At 41.1% G+C, this 13110-nt stretch overlaps 1 protein-coding gene and 1 long non-coding RNA gene across 4 annotated transcripts in view; one reads left to right on the forward strand and one right to left on the reverse strand.

Annotated features, from left to right (window-relative positions):
• Window positions 1-10407, forward strand: part of LOC142665994 (cytochrome P450 2A13-like) — a 121332-nt gene extending 110925 nt beyond the window's left edge. For both annotated transcript variants that reach the window (XM_075845839.1, XM_075845840.1), the window contains 5 exons: window positions 599-775; window positions 1180-1321; window positions 5719-5906; window positions 7721-7862; window positions 9945-10407. In XM_075845839.1, coding sequence (XP_075701954.1) covers window positions 599-775; window positions 1180-1321; window positions 5719-5906; window positions 7721-7862; window positions 9945-10129 — 834 coding nt within the window. In that variant the 3' untranslated portion in view covers window positions 10130-10407. The remainder of the gene's footprint in view (window positions 1-598; window positions 776-1179; window positions 1322-5718; window positions 5907-7720; window positions 7863-9944) is intronic.
• LOC142665997 (uncharacterized) overlaps window positions 1-13110 on the reverse strand; it is a 77568-nt gene that overhangs the window by 24482 nt on the left and 39976 nt on the right. Inside the window, exon 7 of one of the 2 annotated variants that reach the window (XR_012851620.1) lies at window positions 2766-3522. The exons of the other annotated variant lie outside the window; for it this stretch is intronic. This is a non-coding gene — a long non-coding RNA (uncharacterized LOC142665997). Of the gene's footprint in view, window positions 1-2765; window positions 3523-13110 lie in introns of those variants that run through there. 2 annotated transcript variants of the gene reach the window in all.

Below are 13110 nucleotides of genomic sequence, written 5' to 3' on the forward strand. Positions count from 1 at the left end.
TTTCCTATCACTGAGGGAAAGTTGAGCTCTTTAGATATAGATTGTAAGCAAATCTCGCCCAGCCAACAATCTCATGTCTATGGCCGAATTAATTGCTGTGAAGATTTCCCTACCACAGAGTTGAACTGAGAAACTACTTGGTTGAATGATACATTGTCCGAAAGATCATAAATAAGTCCAGGTGGTTTCAACTTGCCAATGCTAGATCGTATATATCATGACTTGTTGATTTGGGGAGGTTGCCACGTTTCTCTTATTTTTGCAGATGAGACATTTTTGCATTCATATAGGGAGATTAATACTACTGCAAAGGAAAAGTAGAGGATTTGCCCACCGCACCCTTAGCTTTTCTGTTCCATTTTACAGAGGATCTTAGAAGACGATACACTTTGATTATTGCTGTTGGCATTTCCTTCACTTGGGTCTCTTACAGTTTTGGTCTTTGTTTGGCTCTTAGAGAGCGGGTCCAATTTGGGGGATCCTCCTCTATGACATGCCCTAATACGACATATCGACAGGTTTTGTCTTCATGAGACAATCCCTTTAATATAAATTTGAGCTCTAATTTTTCTGATACCTACACATCTCCTTTCCACAGGCATATGTTGCATTTGAAAGGATAATGAAGCATCTGCCTGGTAGGCATCAAAAGGTCTTTCAAGATTGTGAACGCATGAAATCTTTCATAAAGGAAGAAATTGAATCTCATAGGAGGACACTGAACCCAGACTCACCACGAGATTTCATAGACTGCTTCCTCATTAGGGCAAACCAGGTAATAGAAATATGTGAAATAACAAGTGTTTCCACCCATTGGAAGTTCTACTTATCTCCTCCATCTACTCTCCAGGCCAGGAGAATAACTCCAGGCCTAGAACGATTGTAGGAGTTAGGCTATGTTCACATCTGCGTCCTGGCTTCCGAGCAGAATTTAAGCCACGACGCTATGCTGGATTCATCATACGACGGATCCCAACAGACCTCATTGACATATAATGGGGTCTCTTAGGCTTCCAAATTTTGATGGCAAGATAGGGCTGCATAGGGCACTATTCTAGCTGCCAAATCAGAGGAATTGCCACTAAAGGCTCCAGCAGTGTGTGCATATAGCCTAAATACTATTGCTCAGGTTACAGGGGAATTTGACAGGACAATTTACATATATTTCTTGAATTCCAGGAAAATGAAATAAATCGTGAAGAGTTCAGCCAGGATAATTTGGTTATTTTAGCTTTTGAGTTATTCATAGCTGGCACAGAGACCACATCGAATACACTCCAGTTCAGTCTTCTGTTGATGATACAATATCCAGAAATTCAAGGTAATTATTATATTTTGACATGTATGATCTCAACAACCATGCTACATTTCCATAGGAATGGCCGAATAGCCAATCAGAGCTGGCCTTATGTTGAATGGTGCCCGGTGTGGTAATTTCTGTTGGTGCTCCTGACCAAATAGCGTAAAGTATTATTGGCAGAGTATCCAAGAGGACAGCCCACAAGGAAGGGGTCAATATAAAGCTATGGTAAAGGACACCTGACCCAGAACAATCAATCCCAAGTAGGTCTACTCTCTGCCCCAAATAATCCCTCCTTCTTCGGACCCTGCAGCCAGAGGGGCCCCACCGATATGGTGTGGCACCTATCAGTCAGAGCAAAAGTTCATGTGCCACATGCTAGATTAAATTGCCTTGAATAGCTTTTTACTGAATTCATATATGTGAATGAGATTTCCAAAAAGGACAACCCTGAATGAACAGATTCAGTTAAAAAGCCCTCAAAAAGAAACCATACACCCTCGCTGGTGGCCGCACCTTTTATTAGATCAATGTGTTTTCACTTTTATTGAAAATTTTTTTACTTTTTACTATACAGTTTTTATGTATCCTGTATACATAGAAACTATCGTTCTCTCTCTCAGCTGATTCCGTCAGTTCAGCTGAACTTACGGCTTGTCTGAGAGCAGGAGGTTGATATTAGGTGGATTCTTCAATTTTTTTTTACGGTACATAAAAGCTGTATCGTAAAAAGTAATAAATCTCAAATTGGAAAAGTGATTCAAAACACAAAACACATTGATTTAATAAAGAAATGTAAAAATCCATTTAACCCTTCCCACCGCAGTCATTTTTCAGATCTTCATTTTTTTCCACCTCACCTTCCAAAAGCCATAACTTTTTTTTTCTTTTTCCGTTGATATAGCCCTACAAGTGCTTGAGTTTTGCGGGACGAGTTGTAGTTTTTCATGGCACCATTCATTGTACCATATAATGTACTAGGAAACGGGAAAAAATTATTTGTGGGGTAGAAAATGCAAAAAAACACAGATTCCTCCATTGTTTTTTGCACTTCGTTTTTACAGCATTCCCCGTGCAATTAAAATGACACGTTAACTTTATTCTGTGGGTCAATACGATTACGGCAATACCAAATTTTTTATGTTTTACTACTTTTACAAGGAAAAAACTGTAAAAAATAACATTTATTTGGTGTCGCCAAATTCTGAGAACCATAACTTCTTTATTTTTTCGTTAATTAAGCGGCATGCGGGCATATTTTGTGTGAGACAAGCTGCAGTTTTTAATGGTACAATTTTGGGCAACATGCAAGTTTTTGATTACTTTTTATTAAAAAAAAATTTGTGGGAGATAAGGTGACCAAAAAACAACGATTCTGCCGTTTTATTAATTTTTTTTTTACAGCGTTCACCGTGCGGGTTAAATAATGATATATTGTAATAGATCAGACTTTTACAGATGCGGCGATACCAGTTATGTTTATTTATTTATTTTTACAATGTTTTAGGGGGAAATGGGAAAAGGGGGGGGGGCTGATGGGCTGTTAAAGTGGGTCGCCTCCTTCTTTCTAACGATTTAAATGCCCGTCACTATTGAATGCAGCATTTTAAGCGTTAAACGAGCGGGATCACGTTCGAGAATGATTAAGCTCGTTACAGTAGAGTGTCGGCTGTAATATACAGCAGACATCCACTTTATATGGAGCGAGCTCAGCCCGTGAGCCCACTCCATTCTTCCACTACCCGGCTATGACGGAAGTATATTTCATATGTTGGGAAGGGGTTAAAGTTGTACATAGCTTTTTAAGGGGAATCCAGGCTGCCAAATTGAGGTACGTTTATGTTTTGTATTGTTCCTGACCTTGGCCTTCTTTCTGCATTGTGCTCTCATCTTGCTCCTTTGCACGATTTGTCACCTGGTACCTGTTCTTCTCCAAGTTCTGACCCTTCAACTGTGCTCTGACTACATGCTCGTTCATCCTTGTTCTCTGGCTTGTTGCATCCATACAACTATTCTGCGGACGACCCTTTGGTGTGTTCCTGACTGTGCTCCAGCTTAGCGCACCGGACACCAATCCATGACTACTCTGGGGACCGCGACCCGAGAATCCGACCAGGAAAGTCCTTACGTTCTTGCAGGGGTTAAGGGAGACGAATGGGAAGATTCCCTGCCCCACAGATTAGCCAGTGCCACACCGATCACAGCTCAAAGGGTCCACTTCTCTGGTGAGAAAAGTAACATTCAAATTACATCTAAATATTGGAGAAGACTGACTAAAGCGGACTGACTAAAATAATTACCAAATATCTCAAACATTTGCTTATACTATTATGAATACTGGTCAGCACTTCGTGCGGGAGAGTGTATGGATCACATTTATGGTTTACTGAATTTAAAGGAATTGTCCAGTATATATATATATATATATATATATATATATATATATATATATATATATATATATATATATATATATATATCCTATTAGTAAATACTGAGTTTATATAGAGGGGGTCCTCTGTTCAGGATCCTCATTTTGTGGCCAGAGTGGAGGGAAGCTACAAAGAACGTCTCTCTGGAGGAGCTGTCCTGTTTAACATTACAGATGAACAATTTTGCTTCTTTTCCAAAATGATCAGCTCATTGTCAGGTTCACAGGTGCCTCTCACAACTTTGTGTCATGCTGGATTTGGTATTAATTAATCATAAGTATGGCTAACTTGAGCCAGTAAGATACCTAAGACAGATGATATCTGAATGGTTGTTCGGGTGACAGTTATTTTTGTAATGTATTCATCACAACGCTATCCAGCGCCATCTTTGTCCTGCCAGTTGCCTGGCCAATCAAAGTGAAATGCGCCTGTTACGCCATTAGTGGTGCTCAAAACCGCAACACCAGACAATCGCCATCGCAAGGGTGAAGCACACATTAACACTGACCGAAAACTAAAGGCACAAGTAACCAGTGGAAAAGCGGCACTGAACACCGAAGACAGTAGAAGATGATGCACAAATGGAGTGGATGGCAGATGAATAGCATGCAAGCAGTTAATAGAAGAATAGACAGTGGACAAGAGTTACAGCACTCACTGACCCTATCTGAATACTATCCCACAGCAGGGTATGACAACAGCCTGGCAGCAGACCAAACGCACAGGAAAGGCAAACAAACCAGTAGAACTACTGATCACAAGTTGCACATAAAACCACTATACAAAAACTAGATCTCTCAGAGGACCAATAGGTCCCACAGTACAAACAAACACACAGACAAGGAATAAAGTCACAAACAAGAATCTGGAAAGAGTTAGCACATGCCAGAAACAGTATAACCAGCACCTGATTAATCCAGGCCTGGAGAATATATAAGCCCAAGAAATGTACTCTGCCCTAATAAACCAGGCAAAACTAAATGATGACCAAATCCAGATTCAGAGCAAAGGCATTGCCTAGCAATGCCCAAACATAGATAACAGAACCACTGATTAGCAGCAGTCCTGCTGCTAATCGTAACCGTGCCATATTTTAAACGTCAACTCAGTGCCAGTTATAGGTGATATTTTACTAGTAATGCTTAAAACTTGTGGACCCTAATGCACAATATGTAACAGGACTATTTACTATTATGTGTCATTTACAGTACTGGTGTCTTTATATGGCCAGTTGCACACGACCGAGTTTTCACGGCATCTGAGTTGGACCCGATAGTTTTCACAGACCAATTCACTTTGGCAGATGAATAGGGGTCCATGAAAACGGACCCGACTCTCTGATCCGTGGAAAGATAGGACATGTCCTATCTTTCCACGGATCATGGATGGTTGTGTGCATTAGGCCTGTGGGGCGGAGGGACCTTAAGTCTTCAAGCCCAGGTGTGATGACAACCTCTGCATGCCCTATAGGTATGACCCTGCCTGTATCAGCCTGAACCACATTGCCAACAATGACTACCTGACCACACTTCCCTAAGCAACTACTCCCATCAATCATTGGACCAGGTAGAGGCACCTAAGTCCTGGAGCCTGAATACCTTGTCCCTTACTAAAGTTGCAGGAAAGGGATAGGGGTGCTATAGGTCAAATTTTGCCCTTCAAATCTTGTTTTTCCTGAAAGAAGACAGTACACATGTGGTAACTACCAGGCCAACTTAGCCCTACCTGTTTTACCGTTATAGCTTCCTTGCTACTTGGGGCTCATTCAGGTGTGTTTCATTGGGTAGCAGTAGTCTATAGTTCTTGGATGTTCTTCTAGGAAGTCTCATGAGAAGTTATCTGTGAGCCCTTGCACTGATCTTGGAAGCTTTTATTTATAAAAGGTTTTTTACTGTTCCAAGTCAATTTGCTGGTATTGGCCACCACTAAGGGGGCTGTTATTTTTCAATATTGGTATTGTAATTGTTAATTTTACTGAATTTGCAGAAAAAGTTCAGAACGAAATAGATACGGTCATTGGTCCAACCAGAATGCCTGGAATTTCTGACAGGTCCCAGATGCCTTACACAAATGCTGTGATACATGAGGTTATGAGATATGTAGACATTGTACCAATGAGTCTCCCTCATAAGATGTCTGATGACACATTCTTTAAGGGTTTTATGATCCCCAAGGTAAGGAACTTTACTAATTTTCAGCCATACGTCATGACTTCAAGATCTCTACAACTTTCTAATATATATACAGAATTTTTCAAGATCTCTGTTTGCTGCCAATGAATGAAAACAAGCATACCTGCTTAGAAGGACAGGTTCCATCTGGACAACCATTTTTTTTAGATTGAAACCACTTTGGCGATCAATACATCACCCTGAAAAATCCATAAATTCAATAGTCAGTGGGGGGAATTTTATTAAGACTGTGCTTCATACGCCAGTCTTAATAAAAAAGAAAAGTTGGAGTAAGACGTGACACATGTATGAAGAGGATATCCATATCTTAATAAATGTCTTGCATCTTTTGGCTGGCTAGGACTGCATCCATACTAAATTCCTGCCCCCCCCCCCCCCCATTGGCCATAAAATAAAAAAAGTACACAAACTCACCTCACCGCTCCTCTTCTCCCCTCCGGGTCCCCCTAGCATGGGGTGAGCATAATGTAAATTTTTATTTTTTATTTATTTAACTGTCCTACGGGGTGGAGGGGAGGTAGTCTGATTGGGGGAGGAACGAGGCCAATCACGGGTCTCTACCTTGCTATGCCCCACAGAGTGAAATGTATGCCTGCTATGAGCCGGCGTAATTTTCTACTATAATTTAAGCCAGCTTTCTGGTGTAAAATTGTAATAAATTTGTCCCACTTTTTAGAAGCCGTGCCCACTTTCCACAAAAGAAAACTGGTGTAGAAAGGTGGATAAATTGCCCACAATGTGCCTTATAGTGACTGATTGCCGATTTACCATTTTTCAAAATACGTCACGATTGTAAGCATAGAGAGAAAATGTGCATTTGCAGAAACCAGCAGAAGGAAAGAAAATGAACCAATATACAGTATTCAAGTTAGGCTATGTTCACACTGCTGTCAAAGGCTCCGTCTGGAGCCTCCGTAAAAGTTTCCGTCAAAACTAAAAGTCAATGGATCTGTTAGGCGTTGTTGGTATTTGTAGTGCGATGGATCTGACACTGCGTCATAGCTTCCACTATAAACAGAAGACACAAGCAGATGTGAACAGAGCCTTAGGCTATGTTCACACTGCCGTCAGAATCTCTGGGCAGAGCCTCCGTTGGCAGATTTAATGGGTAGAATGCATGGCGATCCTTCCCTTCAAAACAACAGAAACCACGAGGGAACCCTACCGACCTCATTTTAAGTTAAGTGGTATCTGCTATGTGACGGACCCGGCTACATGTCATTGTTTTTTAATTAAAAATGGAAACCACAAAGCCAGCATGAACAGAGCCTTACAGTCAATAGTCCTGGCTGCACTACATCATACACATGAACACACCTACTGGATACACCGAGAAAAGCCGATCAGAAACAAAGCGGCACAGCGCTGATCCAAGCGATCTGATGCTTTGTTTTAGCAATTGTGCGGCTCTCAGTGCTCAGACCCCCACTGATAAAAACTTCTGACATGTCAAAGTTTTTTTTTAAAGTTTAGTTACCCTTTAAGTCTTAAGTGTATGAACATTAATGCTGGGTTCACACGAGCATGTTACGTCCGTAATGGACGGAACGTATTTCGGCCGCAAGTCCCGGACCGAACACACTGCAGGGAGCCGTCTCCTAGCATCATAGTTATGTCTGATGCTAGGTGTCCCTGCCTCTCCGTGGAACTACTGTCCCGTACTGAAAACATGATTACAGCCCAGCTCCCTGCAGTGTGTTCAGTCCGGGACTTGCGGCGAAATACATTCCGTCCATTACGGACCTAACATGCTCGTGTGAACCCAGCCTTACTGTGCCCCTTTAATGTTCCAACAGGGAACCACCATAATCCCGCTTATTGGCTCAGTCTTATCAGATCCAGACTGCTGGAAGACTCCTTATGATTTCGATCCAGAAAACTTCTTGGACCAGAATGGACTTTTCTGCCCTAAGGATGCCTGGATTCCTTTCTCAGCAGGTATATAAAATACTAGAGGGGAGACAACCCCTTTAAGATCTCCAGTGTTAAGGTGTCCATAAACATCCATCCATTTTTTTATGCTCCAACTAGTAAGGACAATTATTAAAAGGGGTTTTCGCAGTATTACAAGTGATGTCATATCGCCAATATATGCCAGCCGTCTCAAAAGTCCAGCCGCTCATTGTGTCTGCACTAAAGTCTTTAGACATTATGGAAATAATTGAGCAAGCGCCCTCACATGACCCTCGTTCTCACGATCCATTAAATAATTGTTTTTGATCTTTCATAGACACGTGAGGAAGGGCTCAAAGAACCTGACCCCTTCCTCAATTAACTAGGATGAGGGGGTTTAAAACAAAACAAGCATGCTGGGCGATCCTGGCATGTTCCTTTGTCTTTTGCCCTGTGCTCCAGGTGTCTTACACAGCGATCACCCCTTTGTATTTATATCTGCATACTTAGGACGTGGATACATTTGAAAACTACCAGTGGAAGCAGCCGTATCAGCATTGTGGCTGGCACAGAGGATATTGTGGCTTTCAAGGGCCATTGTGGCTGGAATCCTGGGGATTATGGCTGGCATTAGGGGCATTGTGAGGGCAATCAGCTCATTGTGGCTCTCATGGTATACGGTGGTAATAATTGGTCATGTTACGGCGGTATTCAGTACCTTCCAAGAGCTGTTTTATACTTAAAAGGGGTTGTCCAGGTGGGGGCTGTTTTTATACTGATCAGCTGTTCCGGCTGCCTATGGGCGCCGTAAGCTATGCAGGGGTCGGTGCTGGAAACAGAAGGCTCCAACTACTGTATAGCGGCAGTATAGCAGCCTGCTCCTATTCAAGTCAATAGGAACAGAGCTGCAGTAACCCAGCATGGGCGATATACACTGTACGGAACTTTCTGGTTCCAGCACCGGCCCTGCATAACTTCCGGTACCAGGAGGTAGCTGGAACAGCTGATCGGTATGGAGTTCGGGTGTCGGACCCCCACTGATCATATACGGATGACTTATCCCGTGGATAGGTCATCAGTATAAAAAACAGTCCACAACCTGGACAAATCCTTTAAAGGTATGCTATACATATATACCCCTCCCGGTAATCCAGTGCTCCAAGGTGCCCCACGTGTTTTCAGAGTCTAGAAAGACAGCTGGTACTGTACTTGGTGTACTTGGTTTGCAAAGCCACTTACACGATTCCTTAGAGTTTCTTCTGCTTCGTTGGAACAAGGGTTGCACACCTTAAACTTGAATCTGATCCCCAGAATGGGAATGACATTTTCAATTTGCCAAGTCACATATTAGATTATACTCTTATTCCGTGGATCAGGTTTTATAGAACTGCCCAGCCTTAAAGTAGTCCAGGCAGGGACAACTGATGACCTATCCACAGGATAGGTCATCAGTATATGATTGTGGGTGGCTGCCTCGGGTACCGGATGTCCAGACGGCTCTGGTCATAGAATAGCGGCTGAGCTGCAGTTCTGCAGCTATTCAAGTGAATCTGCTTCAGGCTCCAAATACTGCATACCCTGCATAACATCCGGTGCACGGAGGTAGACGGAGCAACTGATCGGTGTGGGGTCCGGGTGTTGGACATTGGTCATCAGTTGTTCGTGCCTAGACAACCCCTTTAAGAATCTATGTTTTCTCCAAGTTGCATTGCGGCTTCTATAGGGCGCATTGAGGTTTTTGTGGCAGGCATGAAGGCCTTCTGCCAGTCATGGAGGGCTTGGTGACTGTAATGGGAGTATTTCCATTGGCATAGGAGCATAGTGATGGTCATGGATCATTGTGGCTGGCATAGGGAGCATTGAAGATAATGTGGCTATTATGGGGGCATTGTGGCTGGCATAATTTCGCATTGAATAATTTGTGGCTGACATGGAGGGCATTATGGCTGTCATGATGCCTGATCAGTATGGTATTTACCTGTCCTTTATATGGTGGTAATAAAAAGTTATGTTACGATTTATATTTTTTATAGGTAGTAGACACTAGATACGTATGGCGGGGCAAATTTTTGGGGTGGTGTTGAAGCAGGACACATTTTTATGAGTAAAAATGTTTTATTCTTTCAGGGAAAAGGGTGTGTCCTGGAGAGGGACTGGCCCGTATGGAAATCTTCCTCTTCATCACTGCTCTTCTTCAGAAATTCACACTCAAACCTGGAAATCCGTCTGACACATTGGACGTGCGAACCATTAGAAAAGCCTTCCGAAAAAAAGGACTTGCGTATAATTTGAGAGCCTATCCCCGCACATAACAAAGGATGATGTATATTTTGCACACATATAAATCATCTACAGAAAATGTGATATTGTGTTTTACTAAGATGACACTGAGGGTTTTTTATGATTTCCCACATTCTGTTCACTTTTTTTGTGTTGATATGATTGAAGTAATAAAACTTACATAACATTATTAAAAATGTATTACTCAAGTAGTTACATAATAAAGAGACAATGCAATAATAGCTATGCACAAATATAATAAAAAGATTTATCATTTAGGGTTTTAATAAAGATTATGGTTTATTCATGATTAATTCTCTTATTAAACTTGTTTTTTTAAATGGGTTATCCGAAACTTGGTTCTGCTTAAATGCCTGCTTGTTTCCAGAAGCAGCGCCACTCTTGTCCATGGGTTGTGTCAGGTATTGCAGCTCAGCTCCTTTTAGGTGAATACGACACACACAGCCCATCGATAAGCCTCCCAGAGCTCTTAGACATTCCTTCACTCACACTTTTTTTGTGGTGTGTTTTGATAGAAAAAAATGCCACAAAAAAAACACATACTAGAAAATACTACATACATTGACTTTTTTGAAGAGGAAAAAAAAAACGATGGAAGTCTATGAGAGATAAGCACTACTAAATACTGAGGAAAAAAACACCAAAGCCAGCCTTGCTGCAATTTTGTAAAAATGCCACTGAGCCAAAAAACTACAAAATAAAAAAAAAAAATCCACAAAAAAAACTGCAAGATTTGTAGTGATTTTCGATTAACTTCAAACTAAAATCTCGCTGCTTTCTTCCAAACACAGGGTCCACAGGTTGTGTGTGGTATTGCAGCTTAGTCCAGTTCACTTCAATGGAGCTGAGCTGCAATACCAGACACAGCCCATGGACAGGTGTGGCGCTGTTCCTGGAAGAAACTAGCCGTGTTTTTCTAAGCTTTTAGAGCTGGACTTGAGTTCATAAGCTAATTACTTTTTTTAATTATTATATTTTTAGCATTTATTATAAAGATGATGTTGTCTCGGCGTCCAGTGAAACATTCTCGGAAACTCGTTCTAACGTGATGGCTGGGTTTATGTTGCATTTTTCAGTCGATAACAAGATAAATGCATGTGATAAAACGCATGCGGTTTTTAAATGTCTCACACTGTCCATTTTTGTTGCGTTTTTAACATGCATTGTTTTTTGTTTTGGTTGATGAACTCCCATTGAAAAACACAGAACTTTATCTCAAAAAATAAAAAACAAATATGTTATAAACTCACAGTGTGAACCCAGCCGAATGGTTATAGTCTTACAGCTCAAAGATGCAACAGTTTTTGTGGTGTTTCAAAATGGAACAAAGAAAGCACAATGTGAACCCAGCCTATAGTGTGTAGACAGACATGCATTTAAAACCGCATCCAAAACCCCAGGCGGTTTTAGCACGATTTGATGCTTTTCTTGATGTGGTTGCTGTAAGAAACACAATCTCAACCGCAACATCTTTATACACCCTTAGGCCAAATGCACACGAGGCATATTACGTGCAGATTTGCCGCGAATGTTTTCCTGTGGCGAATCCACAGCATAATACAGTGCTAGCAAAGTAAATGAGATTTCAAGTAATCTCATCTACACGTTGCAGAATATTTCCTCTGATAAATTGACCTGCGGTGCGTATTTTGAAATCCGCAGAATGTCCATTTATCTTGTTTCCGCCTCAGAATCGTATCTGACAGGTTTATAAAAACGCATAAAAATCCGCAGCATAATACCGCACCAAAATGCAAAAACCACACATAAAAACGCATCCAAAAAACGCACTACTAAATGCAGACTTTACCTGTGGAATATCCTCCATTTATCTGCGATTTTGCTGCGAATTTTCGGCACCAAATTATGCACCGTGTGCATGTAGCGTTAGCGTCTTTATGGTGGTAACCAACATAAGGGTCCGTTGCGGTTACAACTGCATCGAAAAACTGCATTTGAGAACCGCATTCGTTTTTTACCGTAGTCGCATAACCCCCCCCCCCCCCCCCCCCACACACACACACACAAAATAGCGGTAATAATGCATGCGGTTTTGGATGCAATTTTTTAATGCGGTTCAAACCGCAACAAACTCTTATGTTGGTTACCACAAGAAAGACCCTAAGGCTACATGCACACGTTGCGTAATTTGGTGCGCCTAAAACCTCTTTAAAAAAATATATATGAAATGTTAGGAAAGTTTTAAATTTATGATTACTTTATGTAATGAAGACTAAAAATGTGTATGCAAGCTTATCTGTAAAAGCTTTGACTAACACAATGTCTAATATGTTTTATTGTTAAGATAACTGATATTATATATGAGGAGGGGGTAGCTGAATTCCTAAAAAGGGAGATTATAATTTCCCGACAGAAATTCAACTTCCAATTAGTTTTGTTTTTAGGTGTCAAGTGTGATATATCAAGCAAAATGTTTTAAGAACTAGTCCAGACATGTCTTTCTCAGAATATGTATAAAAACCCATTGACATTTTGCCATATTTGTCTCCTTATCGATAGGAATAAAAGAAGATGAATCTATTTTACTAAGAATATAAAGTTCTTCTAACATTTTGGTCCTTTTAGCCGGAATCCAATACCTCCGGATCCTCGTTCTCTCAAAAGACTGTACACCGTGCACGGGGTGAGTTATTCAATGAACTCACTAAATCTAAAGACCTCCGGCTGAATTGCCGTCAAACTGAGGCAAGTCAGACAGAGACACGCGTTGGAGTGACGGATTCTAAAGAACGTAGAAAGGAGACTCGAGGATTCGCGTTTTCATCTGAATAAAGGGAATATAATTTTGTTTATATATGTTTTTATTATTTTTCATATTTAGATGTTATATGGTTAAGTGATAAAAACCTAAGGTGGATCTTAGGTACTAAGACAGGGTCTTAGTTATATTAAGCACAGGTCTTAATATAAAAACCTGAGAATAACGGTTCTCGAGGTTAAAAGTCCATAGCCTGTGTGAGAAGGCTACAGG

Source organism: Rhinoderma darwinii, chromosome 13 (genome assembly GCF_050947455.1).
Source record: "Rhinoderma darwinii isolate aRhiDar2 chromosome 13, aRhiDar2.hap1, whole genome shotgun sequence".
NCBI classification, from domain to species: domain Eukaryota; kingdom Metazoa; phylum Chordata; class Amphibia; order Anura; family Rhinodermatidae; genus Rhinoderma; species Rhinoderma darwinii.